This window comes from Crassostrea angulata, chromosome 10 (assembly GCF_025612915.1).
Source record: "Crassostrea angulata isolate pt1a10 chromosome 10, ASM2561291v2, whole genome shotgun sequence".
NCBI lineage: Eukaryota > Metazoa > Mollusca > Bivalvia > Ostreida > Ostreidae > Magallana > Magallana angulata.
In genome coordinates this window covers 54,530,820-54,555,615 of record NC_069120.1, presented here as the reverse complement: position 1 = coordinate 54,555,615, position 24,796 = coordinate 54,530,820, and the positions used below count along the sequence as shown (strand labels likewise).

Genomic DNA, 24,796 nt, shown 5'->3' with positions numbered 1-24,796 from the left:
TGTAATAATGTATAAGTTACACAGGTAAGTGCTTTATCCTATTTATCTGTAATATTGTATAAGTAACACAGGTAAGTGCTTTATTCTATTACCTGTACTATTGTACAGGTAAGTGCTTTATCCTATTTACCTGTAATATTGTATATAAGTAACACAGGTAAGTGCTTTATCCTATTTACCTGTACTATTGTACAGGTAAGTGCTTTATCCTATTTACCTGTAATATTGTATAGGTAACACAGGTAAGTGCTTTATCCTATTTACCTGTAATATTGTATATAAGTAACACAGGTAAGTGCTTTATCCTATTTACCTGTACTATTGTACAGGTAAGTGCTTTATCCTATTTACCTGTAATATTGTATAGGTAACACAGGTAAGTGCTCGGTTGTTTGAGAATTCTGCTACTTTTATCACATCCATCCCCCATTTGTTAATATCTGCTAAATGCTGAAAAACAAGAGCAGAAAATGACCTTCTTAATCTTGTTTAATACAAGGACTTCAGCCTCAGTTTATTCATTTGTGAGCTGTGTATTTTTCTGTTCTATCTTTAAAGGGTGATATATGAAGTTTATTTATCTACCAGAAAGTTCTGATTTGTTTTTAAAATCAAGTTACTTAAGAGATTCATGTTGTCAACAGAAAAGTTGTATATTATTCTTAAAGACCCCTATTGATCACCACTGATTACCACAGCCACTTCAAGTTCACTATAGACATAATAAACTTTTTGAATCATTCTAAACTTGCCTCTTTAAATAATTCACCTCTCATCTTCAGGGTCATTGAAAACTGATAAAGCTGCTGAATCTTAACAACAATTTTGAGTAGCCCCCCCCCCCCCCCTTTGACCCCATACCTTGCCCAGCTCGTCTGGGTGCCTGGTCTCCACCCCGTACTTTGGCACCGTCGTGTAGCTGTTGGTGTGCTTTAGTTTCCGGACCCCGATGATTTTTGTCATGGGTGAGGTTTTCTCTGCTGACTTATCATTCTGTTCCGAGTTTACCTGTGGTATATCTAAATCTTGTTGTTTGTCTGGGAAAAGAAACAAACAGCTCTGTACACGCTTTGTTCTTGGATAACATTCAATTGAAATCAAATTTTGACATACTTGATTAAATAATTAAAGTTCTGAATTTATGTGAGAATCCGATGATCAATGACCACATTGTCATAAAAACCCTTCAGTATCAGCCCCAGCAAAAGTTAACGAAGAATAAAGACAAATTAGTTCGTCTTAAATTTCCTAGGCATACATAAGTACTTGATCCCGATACCAGACAGCCTTCATAGCACCACCAACAGGTGTATACAAGACCCCGCCCCGCTACATGACTACATTTCATTGTCCGCTCAGATGTAATGTGTCCTTTGTTGTGAAATTCAGGCCTTGGTTTATTGTTTTATTTTCCTATTTCATGCGACCACCTTAAAATCTTTGGTTTGATAATTAGATAATTAGGTGTCACACTGTTCTTGTCTACTGGGCCTCTCCTATTTAAATGTATCTCTCTGTGGGCGGGTATAGCTTACAGTGGGGACACAGCGACTGCTTACCCAATACCTACCTAGATATGTGTTACAAATGAACTCGGCTATCTGGTTCCCTGATTTACTCGACTCACGGAATGAGCTCAATTCTCTGTTTAACATCCGCTTGAACTGAAAAACAGAAGAAAATAAACATTTACAGTACGTGATCATTGATTGAGAACGTTGATACACACCATCTAGCCAACAATCTGTCCTTTGGATGGTGTCTTTAATTTGATATGCCCAGTGATTAAGGTTTTATGACACAGGTGTGGGCTTGAGACTCATCTCTAGAAAATGTCGAACTTAGCTACAGCTCGAGTTGTCCCCCCTCTGGACTAAGGATTTAATTGCCTGTATATATGTGTTCTTATCAATATTTTCTTTTAATCTCTTCTTCAAGAAGAAAAAAATGTTTAATTCTATTGTTGCTTCATCAATAGTGATTGGTATCAATTTTCAATGATTTTGTAAAATACAACATTGAGGGTATACATCTATTTGTAGACAATTGCTCTACTAATACAAATTTTATTTCTATGAACATGTGATTTTGACAATAAGCTTAGTGAAATCAAAATCTATCAAAAAAATGTGTGAGCATTGAGTGTGAGCATCTGGTGTCAGCGTCGAATGTGAGTGATGAGTATGAGCGTTGAGAGTGAGTGTTGAGTATGAACGTTGAGAGTGAGTGTTGAGCGTGAGTCTTAAGTGTTAGCATTGAGTGTGAGTGTTGAGTGTTAGCTTTGAGTGTGAGTATCATTGCATACCTTGTTGGAGGCCATGTCACTGACTGACCGGTGCGAGCATTGAGTGTGAGTGTTGAGTGTTAGTGTTGAGTGTGACTATTATTGCGTACCTTGCTGGAGGCCATGTCACTGACTGACCGGTGCGAGCATTGAGTGTGAGTGTTGAGTGTGAGCGTTGAGTGTGACTATTATTGCGTACCTTGCTGGAGGCCATGTCACTGACTGACCGGTGCGAGCATTGAGTGTGAGTGTTGAGTGTGAGTGTTGAGTGTGTCTTTGCGTACCTTGCTGGAGGCCATGTCACTGACTGACCGATGCGAGCATTGAGTGTGAGTGTTGAGTGTGAGTGTTGAGTGTGTCTTTGCGTACCTTGCTGGAGGCCATGTCACTGACTGACCGGTGCGAGCATTGAGTGTGAGTGTTGAGTGTGAGTGTTGAGTGTGAGTATCTTTGCGTACCTTGCTGGAGGCCATGTCACTGACTGACCGGTGCGAGCATTGAGTGTGAGTGTTGAGTGTGAGTGTTGAGTGTGAGTATCTTTGCGTACCTTGCTGGAGGCCATGTCACTGACTGACCGGTGTGTCTGCATCGTTTCCAACTGATCCAGACACCAGTCCAGTTCCTCCAGCGTTTCCATGGCGAGCTGGCCGTAACTCTCATCTGTAACAACTAACTGTGTTATCACTCAGACACAAGCTCCTAACATTGTTTGTTAAATTGAAATGCTTAAATTCTTTTTAAAGTTTACATAACTAATAAAAAGTGTGTCAAGTAAAGAAATCACAACAGATAGATATTCTTACAATTTCTGACTAATTCATCAACAAGAGTGATAAACAAAAATACAATCCGGATTGAGTCAATTAGATTCGTGTGCGTCTGAAATCGGGCATGTTTTGTTTGCTTAATGCTCTGAAGCACTTGCAGAAAAAAACCTGGATCATTGAGACCTTTATGTTCAACACGTGTGGCAGTCCAATCAACAGAACCTAGCAGCACAGAGTCGTACAGAGGTTTAATTGTAGAAAATAAAAAGGATTAATTATAAACACATCGCCACAAAACCTGATAGCACCACAGCAAAAGAGTAGCTGCGGCAGAAGAAGTAGATCTCTGCTGGCTCTACACTGTCTTTGATGGTATTGTTGGAATGGATCCTTTATACAATACAAGGTGATTTTACTGCATTGTTTAGTCAAACTTCAGGATAGGGAGTTAGATATATGCTGTTAAAGAACTGCATCAATTACACAACAAAGAAAACAGATCTAAGAGATGACAGAAGACAAAGAACCAGTAATCCTCATCTCTCTACATTGGCTGTCATACAGGCAGACCACAGAAACAAGAAGTAAGCTGTGTGTTTTGTCTGAAAAGGAACGGTCATTTGATGTGTACATGCAGTATTTGTATATAATATGGAGGGGCAATCTGCTTTTTGTTTGGTATTTGTGTTGGGTGATTATATGCAACAGGACATAATTTATCTGTATATGTTAGTGAAACAAAACAAAATTGACCAGTATGAAAGTACCAGGGTGGTATCTGTGGGTGGGGCAGTACAGAACAGAACAATATTCACTTGTTTATAAAAAGTAGATATCTGTGGGTGGGGCAGTACAGAACAGTACAATATTGACCTATTTATCAGTAGATATCTGTGTGTGGGGCAGTATAGAACAGTACAATATTGACCTATTTATCAGTAGATATCTATGTGAGTGTGTGTGTGTGGGGGGGGGGGGGGGGGGGGGGGGTTGCAGAACAGTACAATGTTGACCTGATTTTGAGGTACATAATAGAACATATTACCTGATTTTAGGTTGGTATTTGTGTCGTGTACAAAACAAAACAATTCATTATTTACCTGTTTTGAGGTTTGCGTTTGTGTGGGGTGGAGCTGAAGGTATAGAGTTGGATTTCCCCCCTGTGCCAGATCTGAAAATAAAGTATACAGTGTGTTACATCAATGTGTCATATGAGCACTCTTAACTACTAATAATTTCTTTGAATAATACTACAGAAATAAACAAAGAATATCCTAATTATTCATGTTCTTGGAAACAAGTGTTTTTTCAAACTGGTTCAAAACTTGTTCAGCTAAAAAAAAAAACCCAAAAACAACGTGGAAGTCGTAACTGAATGGATTATGTAACTTGGAATAATAGATTTGGGCCTCTTGAATACATGTAGTCAATTCAATCTGATAAAAGTAGGAATACTAAGTTATGAATGACAAAGCATATCCAGAATGATTGAGTTAACTTTGTCAGGTGTTGACCTCATCAAAAACAACACAAGAAATCAGACATAAAAAGAATGCATGCTAACGTTCCATTACACCGTCAAGGTAAATCAAGATTGGCAGGTAGTCCGCGGGGGCTCTACGATCACGTCTCAACATCATCTATGTGAGTGAGGACTCAACCTCCTGCTGATTTACAATAGACAATCTCTACTGACCAGTTATAAACTCTCACACTTCATAAACTGTTTGGTCCATAAATAAAAAAAAAATGAAATAAAACTTCAGTAATAGCCCCCCCCCCCCCCCCCACCCTCTCTTTGTTGCAAAGTTTCACATTTTGCCTTTTTTTTTTTTTTCTTGTCCAGATTCTTGAAATGTTTATCCCCCTCCCACTATGTTGTTGGTATTTTTTTTTTCAAATTCAAAAAATCAATACCTGTCAGCAATATTTGATATTTTCCCCACCTTGAATATTTTGAGTAACATATAAAGTCAACTGTGACATCTTCCAAGTTTATATGGATTTTTTTTTATTACACCTGAAATTTGCAACCATGCAATCTGAAAAACTTTTCTCTATATCCAGTGGTTATAGTGCATGCTTTAAATACAAATATATCATGTTTATCATATCATTCTAACATAAATTGATCTTTTTTAAATAGCAATAGTGATACATGTACTATAATATTGTGTCACAAATGAAATATGGAGATTTTTGTCAAATTTTGTGGTTTTTTTTTCAGAAAATGCCGAATGACTCATACGATACACTGTTGTTAAATTCAATACAACAGAAAATTAATATGAGCTCCCATTTCACTGTCTGTAGCTGTTGACATTTTAAATATTTTATCAAAATTCTGCTACATTGTACGTCATCTACACATTTTATGACAATGAATGTTTATAAAACAGCGACAAACAGTAGTAAAATAATGAATTCCTAGGATCTGTCATTTGGACCGTTTTCTGATTCACAGATTAAGTGCTGCCAGAGAAGGGAAATGTGAAAGCTCTGTCAGTGAGTTTAGTAGCCAGGTAACTTAGAGCTGTCAGATTCAACCGGAAAATAGTAAATCCTCAGGTGTAAATCCTCAGGTGTATATCCCAGGTGTATATCCCAGGTGAGATCTTGAGGGTTTTAATGCTGAGATAATGGAGAGGGGGTGGAAGTAAATAATGAAAATAACAGGGGTCAATTCAAATCAAATATATCTTGTAAAAAAGTTGAAACAATTCAGATTATAAAACTGTTTACCCAGTGTTTTTTTAAGTGTCTCTACACCAGGAAATTAAGTGACATCATCACAGCTTAAACAGAAAATAATGCACACTTTGAATGATTCAGATTAAGGAAATTGATATTCACTAAATGCACAAATTTACTTTTATACTTATCTTTAAAGTACATGAATATAGCAAAGAAAATATACAGGTAATTGAAAATTTTAACTGTATGCATGTATATGAATACCAAAACTCTTCAATGATTGTGACACCAATAACATCCTCGTACGTATAGTAGGTTTATAGTTTATAGTTTATAGTTTCATTAATCACTGGATTCCTCAATTTCATCATTTCTAAAATGACCTTAAAATTTTCGATCGTAGACCTTGACATTATCTCTTAAAAAATCCAATAGATACAAAAAAAAAATCTGTACTAAACAATCATTATATATTGCAAAAAATAATATGAGTTCAGTTCAAGGTCAAATACTTATTAGAACAATGTAGAGGGATGGTTATAAATAAAACAGCATTCTGCACCAGCTGTAGCAATACTTTGATACTAAATATGGAGACACTTTAATCTAACACTACATGCTATATCAAACCAAATGATAGAGTTATACCAGCTCAAGTTTAATTGACGTTGGTTACAGTAGCCAGGAGCACAAAATGGTGTTATAGACTTCATGATTAGTGGTTATAAATTTACCTTGCCTGTTAATAAATACAATGTACTTGATACAGTGGAGTGAAGACAGAAAGAGATGAGAGGATGGACAGAAGTTAGAGAGAGGAGAGAAATGCGTACTCACCGTTCCCTGGATGTGTTGGTCAGCATCACATAGTTGTTCCGCACGCTCCGTAGACTGGCCAGGATCTGGGCAAACGGTGTCACGATCAGATCATCCGCATGTCTGGAATGGAAACAAGATGAAAATTGAATATAATTCCGTCGTCGACCATTTCCCTTAAAGGAAGGCCTCAGATATTTGACGATTTTCTGCATCGTTCTAGTGTGTAGAGCAGACTTAGACAAGCACACACACACCACAATGCTCGGCCAGTGATCAATAGAACTCACCGCTTCCCCTACATGGCGGGCATCAATTTAAGGCAGTGAGCTTCCAACTTATATAAACCAAAACAAAAGCCCGAATCTGGTGCTGACTTGATAAAGTGACGACATTGCCATTACGACATGCAGTGAGCTGACTTCGTCACGGACATGTTTTTAAGTCAGTACCTTTACATTACAGTAGCGTGTTTGTGACAGATTTACGCACTACTATCGTACACTTACACAACCCGAAACTATCTACAACTAAATATACACAGGGTGCCCCTTTCAGAAATCTCACCCCCACCCTCTGCCCTTCCCATCTGGGCCTTGTTGATCTTTCTTAATATAAAATAATTCTGATCCAGTGCCAGTACAACAAGGTCAGGGTATTGATTGGAGTGGTGTGCATGAAAATGACACAATAAAACGCAGAAACGACCAGACCATCACTCGCGTCTCTATCAAATTCTGGTTGGATGTTTATTGATTTCTATTCTCTGCTGTTTACTGTCAATTGATGCACTACAACTTCAATGTCATCTCTTGATTTCAAGAAAAAAAAATACATAACCAAAAATGTGCAAGTGAAACATTTAACTATTTTTTCATAATAAGGCATCTGAGAAGAAAAAATTATCTTTATTTATAACTTAGTTGTATATAAAAAAAAAATGAAATATTTAATTCAGCATTGATTACTTACTCATTGGAACTCTTCAGGAATTGGAGGTAATCATAAACTGTCTGAAGTAAATCCCCGTTATAATTTAAAATTTCAGTATACATTGTCCCAACATGAACGCTTACTTATAACTCTTTATAGTTCAAACCTCCTATCAACATTAAATATCTCTAGAATTAAAAAGCACTTTTAAATTTACAAAACTATGAGGAAAAAGGGGGAGGGAGCAAGGTAGATTGATGTGTCATCCATCACCATGGTGACAGTTTGTAAATCAGCCATTAGACCACAGTGTCAGTACAGCGTAGGAATCACAACTACGGATTCCTGAAAGTCCCTCACGTAATTTTTCTCACTGACTGTGAGGATATACATCAAACACCTCGCCGTGTTATGACATCTAGTCCTTGGCACACTGCACTCCGGCATTCCAATAATTTCATTTTTACGAGATGAATTTTTTTTCATGATGTTAAATACCAGAGCAGTAATGTCATCTGTTAACGTGAGGTCTGCTGTCAGCGCCGACTGACGGATGGGTGAACTATACAGAGGACGGCCCCAGCAATGTCTCCAGATCACATCCTCATAGCTCTGTCACATCTTGACATGCTCATATTTTTTTGTGTTGTCATGTTCTAGGGGCAACCTTGTTTGTAAGTCAACCATCCATAACTAAGCGGGACAACCAGTCCTTCAATGAGGTCAATGTGCTCTATTTCACCATATGATGGGTTTGTCCAGATTCAGTTTTACAATGCCATCATACTTTACATGGAAGTTTTCTGATCTTACTTGGTCATTGTACATTTATAGAAAATTGGCTCGGTGGTATTAGAGACTGACGACTGTGGATGAAGGTTTGAATCTATCTGGGCTAAGTCAATTCATAAATGTATTTTCTACTCAATTTCCTAAAATTTCTTTATTCATTACAACATCATTTCGGTAATAGTCATTTATTTTAACTACAATGTAGTAAATTCTTTTTCATATGCAACTTCAGAATATAAAGTTCAGCTGTTCTATAGATACATTAAATGTTTCATTCATATGAAAGAGACCACAGACTGTCAATTACATACAGAAAAAAGACTTTGTCTGCTGTTTTAGTAGTTTGAAATGATTAAAGCTCTTGGTAATACTGTAATGACTGAGAATAGATTTTATTGGCCGTGCAATCATCCATAAAGAATGATGACTTTTATTCACGTATAATGTATTTACATTTTAAAATCTTCTCATATTCATCCTGAATGAAAGAGCCTCATAAGAAGTTGGCTTTCATGTTGAGACACTTGCAGAATGATAGAATTTCAATGATTTGCGTACTGAAACACGCACAATGTAACGCCAAAATATTAAGCAATTCAAATGGGTCTTTAATGTCCAATATCTAGACAGCTTATAAGCGTCAATATTTAACAAATTGATATATGTATCAAATGTATAAAATCATCAAAGTAAATAACAGGAACATAAAATAGAAACTTTCTAAATGTTTTTATGTTACCCCAAAACAGATTTAAACCTGAGATGGAATGGAACCTTTAACATAGATATGGTTACTAATGCCATCTTTTTTAGCAACTCTTGAATGTTAAAAACTGTAATGTCCTTCATCAGATGTGAATACTGAGTGTCCTTCAACTAACGACAGTCCTGATAGATTATACATACGATAGTGAGTCTGTGGATGATAGGGCCCTATTGATCAACACACTGGGTCCACTGAGCTGTACCAAACAGGGTACAAAAAGTGGACTACATTAGACTAAGGCTGACTACGGCCAGTAAACTACCGGAGGAAGGACCTATACAGGGATACAGATAATGGTCAATGGCAGCGGTCTATCTCTACAAGATCAATTAGCCACTTAATTCAATTGATCCTCCCTTAGGAGCAGGCAGTTCACCCCACCGACATCATGCCATCAGTGCCTGGGGTCTGTATCCACAGCTAATGAAAACAATCTCCACCGAGCTAATAAAACTGGGGAATCATCTAATTTTGTGGGGGTCAACTCTTGTGGATTATCAACTGTTTACAGGTTGATGGGGTGGAGGGGTTCCATGATAATAAAATCAAGTGTTGAACTAAAATTTTTGAATTCTAACACTTCCAAAGAAACAACCTTGTTGAGGACTTAATTACAAGTCAACCACCACATTCAGGAGTCCAAATATTCTACTTCATTCTGTCTTCATGCCTCCACCTCCATTGAATAATTTAAATCTTTAATTCGTCAATTGTCATTCTGAGTAGATTTAAAAGCTGTGATAAACTCAACTTGTGATTTTATTCCTGGGTGCCTTCAAAAACAGGTGTATGCATGTTGTTATGTAAAACGTAATGTATACTGGTTATTAAATGGTATTGGATTTAAACATTGATCTATCATTGCATAATAAAACCAATCAACTGAACATGCACATCTTGATTTGAATAAATGAGACTGTCCAATAATTTGTTGTCAGTTTGATATATACATTTAAAAAAGAATATGTATGCATATATCCTTTAATTGTTAACAATTAATATGGCAGCTGCAGTCATATAAATTGACTTTTTAAACCTCATTCAATACACAGCACTCTGACGGACGCCATTCATTTCCCATAAAGGACAAACCACCCTGCATATTACAGCTATCCCCCGAGTGCAGGTCTGACATCTAGCTGGGTTAGGTGGATACAAATACTACTAACTTCATGAGACTTATCCCCTCTAGCCTAGTGCTCTAACTGTGTCAGTAGAGACTGCAGGCTTCCCATTCCACGTGGAAGAACTGACTTATGGGTTGTCTATCTTGCATCATGGGAAGATATTGATGCCGAGAAGTGACGGAGCTACTACACTAGTTACCACTCTATGACAGTAACAGTGTAACGGTACACAGCTAGTGTCAGCCATATCAACATTATAAAACCACAGCACAGGTCACTGAAAGGATTACATTGATAATATTTTAAGACTCTTAATTACACTAGTACTGTTATAATATTCAGTTAAAACCTCAGCCATTTCAATTTGTCTCCAGACCTTCTGTCTCCAGAGCCAAAAGTGTAATTGTCACGGGCAGCAAATAATCTGCCGCATTAGGATTAATATTAACTTCAGTTGTAAATGTTTGCAACACCTGAGTATTAAAGTAAGCTAAAAACACCATATTTCATTTCAGATTGAGTAATGACTAAATTACGCTATGCCTCTTGTTGGATTAAGAAAATAATGACTTCCCCCTTTAGCCTAATAATGATAAATAATGACATCCCCTTTGGGTTTATATAAGCAGGCTGTATACATTCCACATTTATATTGAAGAAAGTAAATAGCAAAAATTTAAAAATGCACTTTTTAAAAATTAAACAAACAAAAATTCTATTAGTTCAACAGCAATTTAATTTGAATTCCAGAACTTTCTGTAGGCGGAGATATGCAGAGACTGTAACAGGAGTACAGAGGGATGTTGCCCTAACGTTTCTCAACCGATATATGTCTGATGCATTCCTTGTTTCCTCATTAGCTGTGATTTAAGTTGAAGCCGAGGGGGGGAAGAGGGGTGAAGAGGTGTACCCACTGACACTCGCCCGGTGCTGAACCGCCAAAACAGCTGGTGACTGCAGTCTGACAGCCAAGGCTCAAGGATACGCCAAAGAAAGGAGTTCCATCTCGGAACTCAAGAGAACATAAAACAGGGGAGATTTGTAACAAGTGCAACAATTATGAATCATGTTACCAGAAAATTAAGTGATAATTAATACAAAGTTCTAGGCATTTCCTGTGTGACATCAGCATTACCATGGAAACGTTTGACAGCACCACAGACAGCACCTGATCCTCGAGTTCATTGTTCACGATCAAAGGGCCCCTCACAATGGTGAGCTTCAAGATCAAAATCTCATTTCACTGGATTAAAAGCGAGCCATCTACATCAGAGCATTTCATAAAATGAAAAATCAATTCAACAGACAAAGGAGAGAAAGATAACTTCAGAGGCAAACAATAACCCAGAGAAACTCTTCTTTTTTTTCTTGGAAATTTGTTGATTTTTCTTTATGCAGAGTGTTGCGGAGCAATATCTCCCTGTGCATGATCTAAACATAGGGTGTCGAGAGACATGTTACAAGTGTCAACAAAGGAAAACCTGGGGGAGATAGAAGAGAATACTGGTTGGTTATTTTAGAAAGTAGTGATCAAAAACAGAGAAGGGGGGAGGTAGTGTAAATTTCTTATATTACGCGAGTACTTAATTCCGCAATCCCGCTGATTTGTATCAAATCTCGAGAATATAAAATCACGAACGTTGAATTTTTCTCCTTATTTCTTATAGTTTTCAACTTTCACAAAATAATGGTGAGATTTTAAAATCTGCTTAGGATGCTTCTCGGGATTTTAAGTGGATATTAATTCCTCGCTTTTAATTAGGAATTTACAGTATGTGAGGGGGGGGGGGTACATGAGGATGCTCCTAGATCTATATCTGGGCTATAGTGACAGGAACTCTCTCCTGTACATGTTGGCAATGTTAACCACACACTATACTCCACCAGTACTTCCCTCTTACATCTCAACACTGGTGTACACACAGGAAAAGAAACATCCAGCTCAAAATACAACCTGCAGCCTTTTATTTCCCATGCCATATTGAAAGAATTAACACAGAACAAACAATTACAAATTTCTCAAGTGAAAAGAAAAAGTGTACTAGGCTGCTGCCACATGGTTAATAAGGGAACGGGTGACAGTTGAATGGCTGACTAGAGAGATAAACCTTATATTCATTACTGAAACACCTGAAAGATGATATGGAATTAATGAAAGCAATCTGTAGACACTTTTTACTGTTATATTACGTCTTCTGACAAAAAGTTTTACCTCTGATTTTTCAGTTCAATACACTTTATCAACAGCATGTGTTAATTAACAGGCATCTTCTCACTCCAATAAAGAATGATTTATCCATGCATCTTTCAATTCACTTACAACTAAGTCAAGAACCATAAGAAACTCAATTAAGTTTTGTAATGACTTTTTCTGTGATACAAAATGTCCTGCACTCATTGGAAACCATTAATTTTTAATCAGGTGCAATGTTCTGAGAGTAATATATAACAGTAGATTGATGGCTCTCAGATCAGTCGGGGATTACAATAGTGAAGTCCTCAAAGATAAGGAACTCTGACTATTAAACAGTGAGCAGTCTTCCTAGATAAGGGGACAGGGGGAGGGGGGCTATCATTGGCCAGTCCTAGTTCATAAAAGTACTGTGTGTCTTCAGGTGTAGGATGTTGAAAATATTAATAAAGTAAATGTGAACCCCCAACCTTCAAGAGGAAAGCTAAGCATAACAAAAAAAACATCTTACAACCCCAAAAAACCCCTGAAAACTGTAGCCTGAAGTGAGAAAGGCTAGCAAATAAGTCCACCTGTTGATTGAGATTTGATTAAATATTGATGATCAGATTGCCGCACAGGAAAGCTAACAAGAAAAGGGTTCTAGATTTCTCGAGACATTAACCCAATATCACCACTGTATATGGTCTCCGATTGATTTCTATCAATTCATCACACAGAATCATAAATGTGTAAAAAATCATTACATCTTAAAATCCCTCAATGTCACACATCAGTGGAATCTTTAGATTTTACGACCAGCAAAAAAATTAATGACTTAAAAAAATTACAACAAAAACTTAGGAAATTCTGCACAATAAATTTTCTGTTCACATTCTTGGTAATAACGATAATTCACTGGAGTACTGTTTACACGAGCGTCCTTGTCTACTTTCTGTCATTATCAGTGAGGATGCAATATTCTTCAGCACTCTGGGAGGCTGGTAAGGACATAACTGAGAAGTTTCCATCTCTCTCTCCTCTCTCTCTCTCTCTCTCTTTCTCTGAATGTCACCATTGAATTCCCCCTCCAATAACAATTAAAAGGTGCCCAGACATGAAAACAATTCATATTCAATAGATTTATGTAGCGGGTATTCCTCAAGATATTGAATTTCCCCTCACCAGGTTTCCCAAATTTCATGGCAGGTAAATTATAAATACTGATGTAAAAATTGAAAAAAAAAAATGCAATTCTTGAAACAAGAAACTCCGCTATAGTGAATTTGAATTTACTATTTGTTTGGTGTGATTAAAACAATTATTTACTCTGCATCAACTAAAGTCCCACTTACAACAAAGTGAGCAAGAGAGTACTTACTAAGACGCTGTTTACTAAGTTAGCGACTAAGCCAATGAGAGTGGATTTTCCTATAACTAACATACCTTCTCCAGAACGAGTTCCGTTGTTTGGGGATACGGAGCGCACTAGTACTTAGGACCCTGTGAATTCCGGGCTCCGACTCCATCCCAGACCAATCCCGATGTTCCTTACTGGTGTCTGAGGCTGAGATTACCTGCACGACACACAGGGTTACCTGAGCTTTGTTTGCCAGGTGTGCTAGGCCAGGTATGACATAGTATACTACTGATCACAACAGACAATCGCCTAATCTCATTCATGTAAATATGACTCTCCACTGAGAATTGATTAACTATTTGCCCCTCCAAACTCTCACACGCTGGCACCGCCTCCCCGAGACTCGACTACCGACCAATAACGTGGATTTCTCCAGGTGCTGCAGCTACTTAACCTGTTCACGACAGGTGATGTGTGTATATTTCCCAAACTCCATAGAATGACCTTTCAGTATACTAAGAGGAAACTCCAGGCTTAATCCGTGCTGTATTCTGGCTGATTAGTTCATGTATTACCGACCACAAACAAAGCTGTGTCACTTCACTGAGCACTATCAATACACTACCCCTGTGTGTTTTTTAAACTCTGTACAGGGTGCTTCCAAAAATACTCCTCACTTAAAGGGCTCGTCTCCAGTAACTCCACGCTAGTCTATAATTAAACCCGCGCTGTACACAAACTACAACAAAATATGTAAACAACTAGTGGCTCGTGCCAATAACGCAATCCTCATTCAATTTTTACTTCTGTAAAAGATTATTGAAAACTCAATAAAAATAGTCTGGCACCATGTATGCTCTCTGGGATATTTCACACGCATAAAATTCCTATCAAATCTGGATCGTCTCACAAAAAACAAGAGAGAGAGAGAGATGAGAAAGGGTGAGAGAGAGGAAAGAGGTAGAGAAAATGAGATGAAGAGATTTACAAGCCACACTGGATCTGACTCCCTCTCATGCTTTCTCTCCCAAGAGAAGGAAACAAATGAGGGATGTCTTCAAACAAGCTATAAATGAAGCATTATACTGGCAGATATCATTAAACAAACGTTGATATCAATAATCTATTTAAGTATATTGAATGCTTATTTCTGGTGGAGATGACGATGAAACCAGTATCGACAAATAAGCATTGTTTGCCATTTTACGACAGACCAAATGGCTGTAGAAAAATAGAGGAAAATGCCTCAATTAGACGAAAGTGGATTATGGGATTTTCTTTATAGAATAAGTGGATTTCAGGTAGTTGAGTAGTTTCTGTCTAAATAGATTTATTTGAAGCAGTTATAGATTATGAATCTGAGTAATTCCTGGGGAAGCAATCACTTCTATATAAATGTAAGGTTTCATAAAAGAAATATCTGTTTGTTTGAATCACTCCAACTCCTTCATGTATCTTTGGGTTTTTTATTTTTGGAGCTGTTCAATCTCCATATCTCAATCTAGAATCAATAATTTCACCTTTTTTTCCAGAACTCCTTATTCATCATTAAGAGAATTGAATGAGAGTTATTTCTTGGGAATATGAAATTTATATGCAAATGTCAGAAAGCTGCGACATTTTTCAATCAATAAAAATTCACTGAAGCTGTTTGGGAATTCTTCAAATTTGCTTTTCTTCCAGATGAGCTGAGCAACAGATGTCCGCAATCTATTTTGTTATGAAAAATATAAAAGATCAGCCATCTAAATCTTACAAGGGCAGGACTTGTTATATATGTATGTGCCTTTTACAGAGAGAGGAAATTAAATTACTATCTATGCACATACACCCAATCTGATGATAAGATCTGTCACAAGTTGCCTAATTCGTGCCTCAAATTATCAATACTTTTCATCTTTTCTGCTTTTACCTATTTTTTATTTGTCAGATGTTGATGTAGATAAATCTATAATTGAATTTCATCAGCATAGTCATATCTCAGTGGAGGTTTCACACAAAGAATTCAACAGAGAAAAAATAAACCTTCCCAGAATGCAACACTAATCGGTATGGACCACTGTTGAGAGGACTTGTATGAAAACAGTGGCTACAGCGTCTGCGATAGAATTTGAGCAATAATTCACGCGTAATCATCACACACGTACAGTTTTGACAGATGTAAATCAAGATCGTGTGAAGTCTTTATCACTGTTGCTAAGGCCTTGATATTTACATTAATAAAAAATTGAAACCCACGAATTGATCTCTTGGAAACATTTTCTAGCCTTCAGTACATACATGTATTACATTCAGAGACGATTCACACCTTTAAGTACATACTTTAGAGGCAGCAATATTTGTTGAGGATTAATAATTTTGATAATTTCGTTGGCACTATTTATCAACTAAATTTATTCTATGACAAATTTCTAACCCTGTATTCATAAATATAGGGTTGATATTTGATACATTTTGGGGTTTATGATACGACAAATTAAATCCCAAAGAAATCTTCTTTGGCTTAAAAACAACGAATTTTCAACCCAACTAATTTATGTGCTTCTAAAGTACATTGACCTTGATATGTAAATGGTGGCTATTACAAAACTTTATATATTGGCTCCATTGATTTACATAAAACAATGCTCTTCTCTTATTGCGGTCTTTGTTCTTTATAATTATAGTCATTTTGTTTTGTTTTAAGGCCGAGTTATAATATTGTGTATATGTGAGGTTCTATACCCGTCTTTGTATCACATTGTCAATGAAATAAAAAAAGTTCAAGGTCATCCCCAAATGACCTTCATCTTATGTTATGAATATTGCTGCTAAATAAATCTTGATTTGTAGGTAAAACATAGCTAGTATGATCTATCTCCTCAATGACCTTCCATCCCACTAGGATTTGAACCTCCTACGCCGAATGTGCAAGTCCTACCGACTGCCAACTGTAACAAACTGACAAAAACCTTGCACTTAGACCTGCACTTTATGCCAGCGCTCTGCCTCTGTACTCCATTAACAACATTTTATGGACAACTTACAATTATCTTCTCATAAATTTTCTCTAAAACATCTTCTAATAATTAACCCAAACTTCAAACTCAACTGTTATGGGGATTACATAATACTGGTACTGGTGTGCTGGTTGAGAGAGTTTGAGGCTCATCCATCTTGTCTGTGTCAAAAACTAATGCAGCACAGAAAAGAACAAGGGACCAGAGGGACTTAAGACTGGCCCCCGATTTGATTTGTTTGCAGTAAATCAGGGGTACTGGAAGTGAACTAGTGAGCAGTGATGGGGTAAGAAGGTCTAGTGTCACAGCAGTAAAATCATCAAATGTGACATACAGATAGTCTCACTGGTACGGTAGAAGCAATTATTACATCAATTTGATAGCTTTTAACACATGACTTATTGGGAAAGGAAAGTCAGAATCAAAATGAATTGGAAGCACTCATCGTTACGCAATACCAGGTGTCATTCTGCTCAAAACAAATCAGCCAGTCATATATCACCGAGTTCCCTTACGTCTCTTTGACGCAGATACATGGAATTACTGGACAAGATATTCGGTGTCTCTTTGACGCGGATACATGGAATTACTGGACAAGATATTCGGTGTCTCTTTGACGCGGATACATGGAATTACTGGACAAGATATTCGGTGTCTCTTTGACGCAGATACATGGAATTACTGGACAAGATATTCGGTGTCTCTTTGACGCGGATACATGGAATTACTGGACAAGATATTCGGTGTCTCTTTGACGCAGATACATGGAATTACAGGACAAGATATTCGGTGTCTCTTTGACGCAGATACATGGAATTACTGGACAAGATATTCGGTGTCTCTTTGACGCGGATACATGGAATTACTGGACAAGATATTCGGTGTCTCTTTGACGCAGATACATGGAATTACAGGACAAGATATTCGGTGTCTCTTTGACGCGGATACATGGAATTACTGGACAAGATATTCGGTGTCTCTTTGACGCAGATACATGGAATTACTGGACAAGATATTCGGTGTCTCTTTGACGCAGATACATGGAATTACTGGACAAGATATTCGGTGTCTCTTTGACGCAGATACATGGAATTACTGGACAAGATATTCGGTGTCTCTTTGACACAGATACATGGAATTACTGGACAAGATATTCGGTGTCTCTTTGACGCGGATACATGGAATTACTGGACAAGATATTCGGTGTCTCTTTGACGCGGATACATGGAATTACTGGACAAGATATTCGGTGTCTCTTTGACGCGGATACATGGAATTACTGGACAAGATATTCGGTGTCTCTTTGACGCGGATACATGGAATTACTGGACAAGATATTCGGTGTCTCTTTGACGCAGATACATGGAATTACTGGACAAGATATTCGGTGTCTCTTTGACGCAGATACATGGAATTACTGGACAAGATATTCGGTGTCTCTTTGACGCAGATACATGGAATTACTGGACAAGATATTCGGTGTCTCTTTGACGCGGATACATGGAATTACTGGACAAGATATTCGGTGTCTCTTTGACGCAGATACATGGAATTACTGGACAAGATATTCGGTGTCTCTTTGACGCGGATACATGGAATTACTGGACAAGATATTCGGTGTCTCTTTGACGCGGATACATGGAATTACTGGACAAGATATTCGGTGTCTCTTTGACGCAGATACATGGAATTACTGGACAAGATATTCGGTGTCTCTTTGACGCGGATACATGGAATTACTGGACAAGATATTCGGTGTCTCTTTGACGCAGATACATGGAATTACTGGACAAGATATTCGGTGTCTCTTTGACGCGGATACATGGAATTACTGGACAAGATATTCGGTGTCTCTTTGACGCAGATACATGGAATTACTGGACAAGATATTCGGTGTCTCTTTGACGCAGATACATGGAATTACTGGACAAGATATTCGGTGTCTCTTTGACGCGGATACATGGAATTACTGGACAAGATATTCGGTGTCTCTTTGACGCAGATACATGGAATTACTGGACAAGATATTCTGTGTCTCTTTGACGCGGATACATGGAATTACTGGACAAGATATTCGGTGTCTCTTTGACGCAGATACATGGAATTACTGGACAAGATATTCGGTGTCTCTTTGACGCAGATACATGGAATTACTGGACAAGATATTCGGTGTCTCTTTGACGCGGATACATGGAATTACTGGACAAGATATTCGGTGTCTCTTTGACGCGGATACATGGAATTACTGGACAAGATATTCGGTGTCTCTTTGACGCAGATACATGGAATTACTGGACAAGATATTCGGTGTCTCTTTGACGCGGATACATGGAATTACTGGACAAGATATTCGGTGTCTCTTTGACGCAGATACATGGAATTACTGGACAAGATATTCGGTGTCTCTTTGACGCGGATACATGGAATTACTGGACAAGATATTCGGTGTCTCTTTGACACGGATACATGGAATTACTGGACAAGATATTCGGTGTCTCTTTGACGCAGATACATGGAATTACTGGACAAGATATTCGGTGTCTCTTTGACGCAGATACATGGAATTACTGGACAAGATATTCGGTGTCTCTTTGACGCGGATACATGGAATTACTGGACAAGATATTCGGTGTCTCTTTGACGCAGATACATGGAATTACTGGACAAGATATTCGGTGTCTCTTTGACGCGGATACATGGAATTACTGGACAAGATATTCGGTGTCTCTTTGACGCAGATACATGGAATTACTGGACAAGATATTCGGTGTCTCTTTGACGCAGATACATGGAATTACTGGACAAGATATTCGGTGTCTCTTTGACGCAGATACATGGAATTACTGGACAAGATATTCGGTGTCTCTATGACGCAGATACATGGAATTACTGGACAAGATATTCGGTGTCTCTTTGACGCAGATACATGGAATTACTGGACAAGATATTCGGTGTCTCTTTGACACAGATACATGGAATTACTGGACAAGATATTCGGTGTCTCTTTGACGCGGATACATGGAATTACTGGACAAGATATTCGGTGTCTCTTTGACGCGGATACATGGAATTACTGGACAAGATATTCGGTGTCTCTTTGACGCAGATACATGGAATTACTGGACAAGATATTCGGTGTCTCTTTGACGCAGATACATGGAATTACTGGACAAGATATTTGGTGTCTCTTTGACGCGGATACATGGAATTACAGGACAAGATATTCGGTGTCTCTTTGACGCGGATACATGGAATTACTGGACAAGATATTTGGTGTCTCTTTGACGCAGATACATGGAATTACTGGACAAGATATTCGGTGTCTCTTTGACGCGGATACATGGAATTACTGGACAAGATATTCGGTGTCTCTTTGACGCAGATACATGGAATTACTGGACAAGATATTCGGTGTCTCTTTGACGCGAATACATGGAATTACTGGACAAGATATTCGGTGTCTCTTTGACGCGAATACATGGAATTACTGGACAAGATATTCGGTGTCTCTTTGACGCGGATACATGGAATTACTGGACAAGATATTCGGTGTCTCTTTGACGCGGATACATGGAATTACTGGACAAGATATTCGGTGTCTCTTTGACGCGGATACATGGAATTACTGGACAAGATATTCGGTGTTTAATTGACTGTTGACCATTGTTGTGGTTTACAATAAAATAACTAAGATTTTATCTGAAATATTTCAAAATGTTGATAAATGAAAATTACCAAAAATTAAAAGTATTCTGACAAGATCTAAATATGATAACAATATGGTGTTTTTTTTCAGGAAAAATTCTTTTAAAGACAGAAAAACAGCGTTGTGGTCCCAATCAATCAAAGGACTGAAAGTACTGATGCCCACTGTACAAATCATTGGAAGTTACACAACTGATGTTGATACAAAGTGGTGAATTGATTTTGTACAAATTGATATCAAATTATATTTTTCAGGCAATATGTCTGCTTGACGATATTACAAAACTTCAGTGTATTCTAGTTCTATTCCAATAAGAAAATCTGAGAGTCGACAGATCAAAGTCAATCAAAATCTTGGCAGGAACCTTTCCAAGTGCTTTATAATAATAATAATATAATATAATTATAATTATATATAATATATATTATTATAATTATATAATAATATAACACTGCTTATAATTATGAGTCAGTTTTAATTTATAAGATTGATTATTATGGGTCATTGATATGAGAAAAATAAATGTTGGTCATTTACAAAATGTAGGGCGGTCCTGAGGTGACAAAACTTGTTGGTATTATTCTATCATTAAAAGTCAAGCACTGATCAAAATTTGAAGCTTTTCACCAAATCTGGACTAAGTTCTCAACTTATGGGAACAATTCATGAATGGGATGTTAATCAACAAACATCTGATCATTCTGTCCTTGAACCTTCACTCTTCCAAGTCTTAGAAACCAATAAAACATTAGCTTTATAATTTGTTTAATTCAGAATTTGCTTTAAGAATATCAACTTTATGATCATTTTGCTATTATATTACCCTTATAACATTGATAAACATCTGACCAAAATTAATGTTAAATCAGTTCTATTTATAAAATTTATTTATTTATTTTTTTTATTTCTCGGTCAGTTGAAGAAGGAAGTGATACAAATGTAAAGAGGTGTTTTACCTACTGAGACCTCGGACTCCTGTTGTATATAATCATACCATTGTTGACGTCAGAGAGGTGTCAATACACATGGTTTAAAAGTTATTGTTTCCTGAATTCTCAGAATATTGAGTTTCCTTTTAATAGGAGGAAATATTCTTAAAATGTTGTGAAAAGTGACGAGGACGAACGAAATTTGACGTTGGGATTGGTCGTGTATAATCTAATTGTCAAACTACGACCAGAGAAGGATTCACCTCTACATGTAGAGGAAATAACTATCTTGTAGCCGCCAGGAACTGTGTAATCGCTGGAGACGTTGAGGCATCCCTGGTCACTGATTCAATTCTATCTCCATGTCTCTCCCCTACTCACTCCAAGCTCTCCAGATTTTCTCCAATATTCATACTGCCTGCCAAATATTCAATATCTATGCACTGGGCAGTCAACCCCGGAGTCAATAGAAGTTTACAGAACTGGCCGCAAGTTCACTGGTCAGTTCACCAATCCAGCACGCGCCATGCTAATTTTGGCGTACTCTGATATTTCTGTCCGTCTAATGAGGAACTGAGATACCTACAACTGGCAGACAGCTACAGAGTGACTGACATCACAGTGACAGAGATGGGTGACCTTTGTGACCTTAGCTCAAAGAAGAATCCAAATGGATTTGTGTACATGTCAATATGAATCAGTCAGTGTGGATTTGCTGGTGATATGGACAACACAGACTGTTACTGTTAATGCCGACCGTACTCATCCGAATCAAGTGTACTCTTAAGGTATACACTACAATATAGAGATCTTCCATAAGAGTAGTGAACTAGTTCTTACAACATCTTATACACTTATATATAAACATCGTACACACTTGTATATACAATATAGGGAACTTCTCAAAAGTACTGATACAAAAAACGCTGTATACACTACAGTACAATACATAGAATTCCATTACATGTACTGGTATCTGATGAAAGGTTCATCAAGCAAAAAGTGGTCACATACTAAGCATTAGGACCAACAAGAGTTTACAAATCAATGGAGTACCACTCGATACGCCAGGCTATGTACCACTTGATACGCCAGGCTATGTACCACTCGATACACCTGGGGCTATGTACCCCTCCATACGCCAGGCAATGCTGAACAAGACTTATCTCATCTTCTCAAACGAACACAGCTTTCATAGCAAAAACGTTTGATTTGGTCTACTCCTGGGCCCTAAGACTCAATTTAATTAAATCCTGAGTGACAGCCTTTTTGTTCTTTGAACTCAAAATATTGGGTGATTCATGAACTGAATCCCCCGACTAAGACTAAGGGTGTTCTCTATATTGTGAGCAAGCCTCTTTGTTAGGGCAGCAATAGCTCCGTGTATAACAGGGGCGTCTCTACAGTATAAATCTGTCAACAGCCTGATACATAAATCTAGATTTTTCACTTGATTATTGTATCAAGAAAATTAACTCCATTTTTTTTACTAATAGGTATCTTCAGAAGTGTGTAAAGCAATAATGAGGTTTGTGTTCCTGCTCTCGGAGAAGCTGAGTGGTTTCTAACAGTAATGGTTGCTTTTCATTTTAATTACCTTGTAGCTCAATTACAATCTTAGATCGTAAAGATTTAATTCAAATATACAAAAATGTTCACTTCAATTCCTTGTTGGGTTTTATCATGCAGTCAGGTTTCTTTTTATTCTTGTTTCTTGTACATATATTTTTTAGCTAAAATTTTTTTAGCAATGATTATACTGGCAAAAGAGAGGGCCAACAACAATACCTTTATGAGTAAAAAGTCTCGAGCTATTATATTATGGTAAGTATGGGTTCTTATTGGTTGAGTTACTGGAAAATGGTTTAAATAATATAAACACACTACTTTCCTTCTCGTAGTCAATTTTTCAAACTTTTGTCTATCACGCTAGAGCACTGCACATAAAAATGCCTTATTGTTGCTAACAAAGAATAAAAATTCATTTCAATGTTATTCTACCCGGAGGCAGTATTCATTTGGTGTGTATTTGATTTTTCAGCAGTGATTAGATAAGGCCATGTTTTGATTATGTCAGGAATGGCTGCTATATTGCCACCAGCTGCATTTGTTCCGATTCCATGTGCGTAGCTAGTGATTTAACAGCTTTAATTGGCTTTGATTCTCTTTGATTTGGCATTTTACTTGTCGAAATGTTCAAACAGCGACAAGCCACAGAATGTTTCGATTTCTCTGTAGTTCATACAAAAAAGGAAGATTTATTTGGTGGTATGATCTGATATAAACTAATAGCAGCAACACAAAGTTAGCTGGGGTGGTCTTATGCTGAAAAAACAATCAGAGTTACCTTTCTTGCTTCGGTAGGTTGCCACCAAGAAAGGCAGGAGTTCCTGGATACAAACTGAGGAAACCTTCTGATCCTAATGAAATCTGAACTTCATTTCACAATTCACGAGGGAGTGATAATAAGATACCAGGAACCCATAAAAAAGAAACAGCTAAGATTGTAAGAATGTTCAAGACTTCAACTGTTTCATTGATCACTGAAGAAATCTGTACCAAAAGAAACCAAGATCTAATGATTCGGATGAAAAGAAATTGTCAAGATAAGCCCAGTAAAATAATCTCTATAATATTTTACTTCTGCCATTATAAGAGCTGTTGAAATGGAAGGAAATTGTTCCAATGAATTACATCACCTGACTGAACTAAGCTATCTCTTAATCTTCAACTGCATTTAAGATCATAAAAATTAAACACAGCTGAGGGTTTGAAATATTTTTCTTCTGGCTCAGCTTTTAAATTTTTTTAAAGTCAAAATCAATTTTCATTTCAATACAGCAGAGGTCTGTTTTTCTGTCTACTGGAGTCTTATATATATTGATTAGAAGCAGCCAGATCCAATCTTAACTCTGACATCTTGCGTACACATTGAGTACACATGATGAGGTAATGGAGATCAACTGCAGACAGACCATTTACATGTATAATATAATGACGGTCAAGGCATGTGTGAGAATGTCAAAAACCCTGGACCCATTGTCTGATCCAGAATGTTACAACAGGTGGATGGAGAGACTGATGGACTGATGGAGAGACAGATGGGCTAATGGAGAGACTGATGGACTGATGGAGAGACAGATGGACTGATGGAGAGACTGATGGACTGATGGAGAGACTGATGGACTGATGGAGAGACTGATGGACTGATGGAGAGACTGATGGACTGATGGAGAGACTGATGGACTGATGGAGAGACAGATGGACTGATGGAGAGACAGATGGGCTAATGGAGAGACTGATGGACTGATGGAGAGACTGATGGAGAGACTGATGGACTGATGGAGAGACTGATGGACTGATGAAGAGACAGATGGACTGATGGAGAGACAGATGGGCTAATGGAGAGACTGATGGACTGATAGAGAGATGGATGGACTGATGGAGAGACAG

General features: G+C 37.5%; 1 protein-coding gene across 7 annotated transcripts in view; it reads right to left on the bottom strand.

The window, feature by feature from the left end:
* LOC128166107 (cAMP-specific 3',5'-cyclic phosphodiesterase 4C-like) overlaps positions 1-24,796 on the bottom strand; it is a 52,101-nt gene that overhangs the window by 4,997 nt on the left and 22,308 nt on the right. For 5 of the 7 annotated variants that reach the window (XM_052831048.1, XM_052831049.1, XM_052831050.1 and 2 more), the window contains exons 3-8: positions 6,583-6,684; positions 4,152-4,222; positions 2,832-2,944; positions 1,571-1,664; positions 862-1,037; positions 352-450 (exon numbers count right to left, since the gene is read on the bottom strand). In XM_052831048.1, coding sequence (XP_052687008.1) covers positions 352-450; positions 862-1,037; positions 1,571-1,664; positions 2,832-2,944; positions 4,152-4,222; positions 6,583-6,684 — 655 coding nt within the window. Of the gene's footprint in view, positions 1-351; positions 451-861; positions 1,038-1,570; positions 1,665-2,831; positions 2,945-4,151; positions 4,223-6,582; positions 6,685-7,533; positions 7,836-13,795; positions 14,414-24,796 lie in introns of those variants that run through there. The other 2 variants (XM_052831051.1, XM_052831052.1) reach the window with 2 other exon arrangements.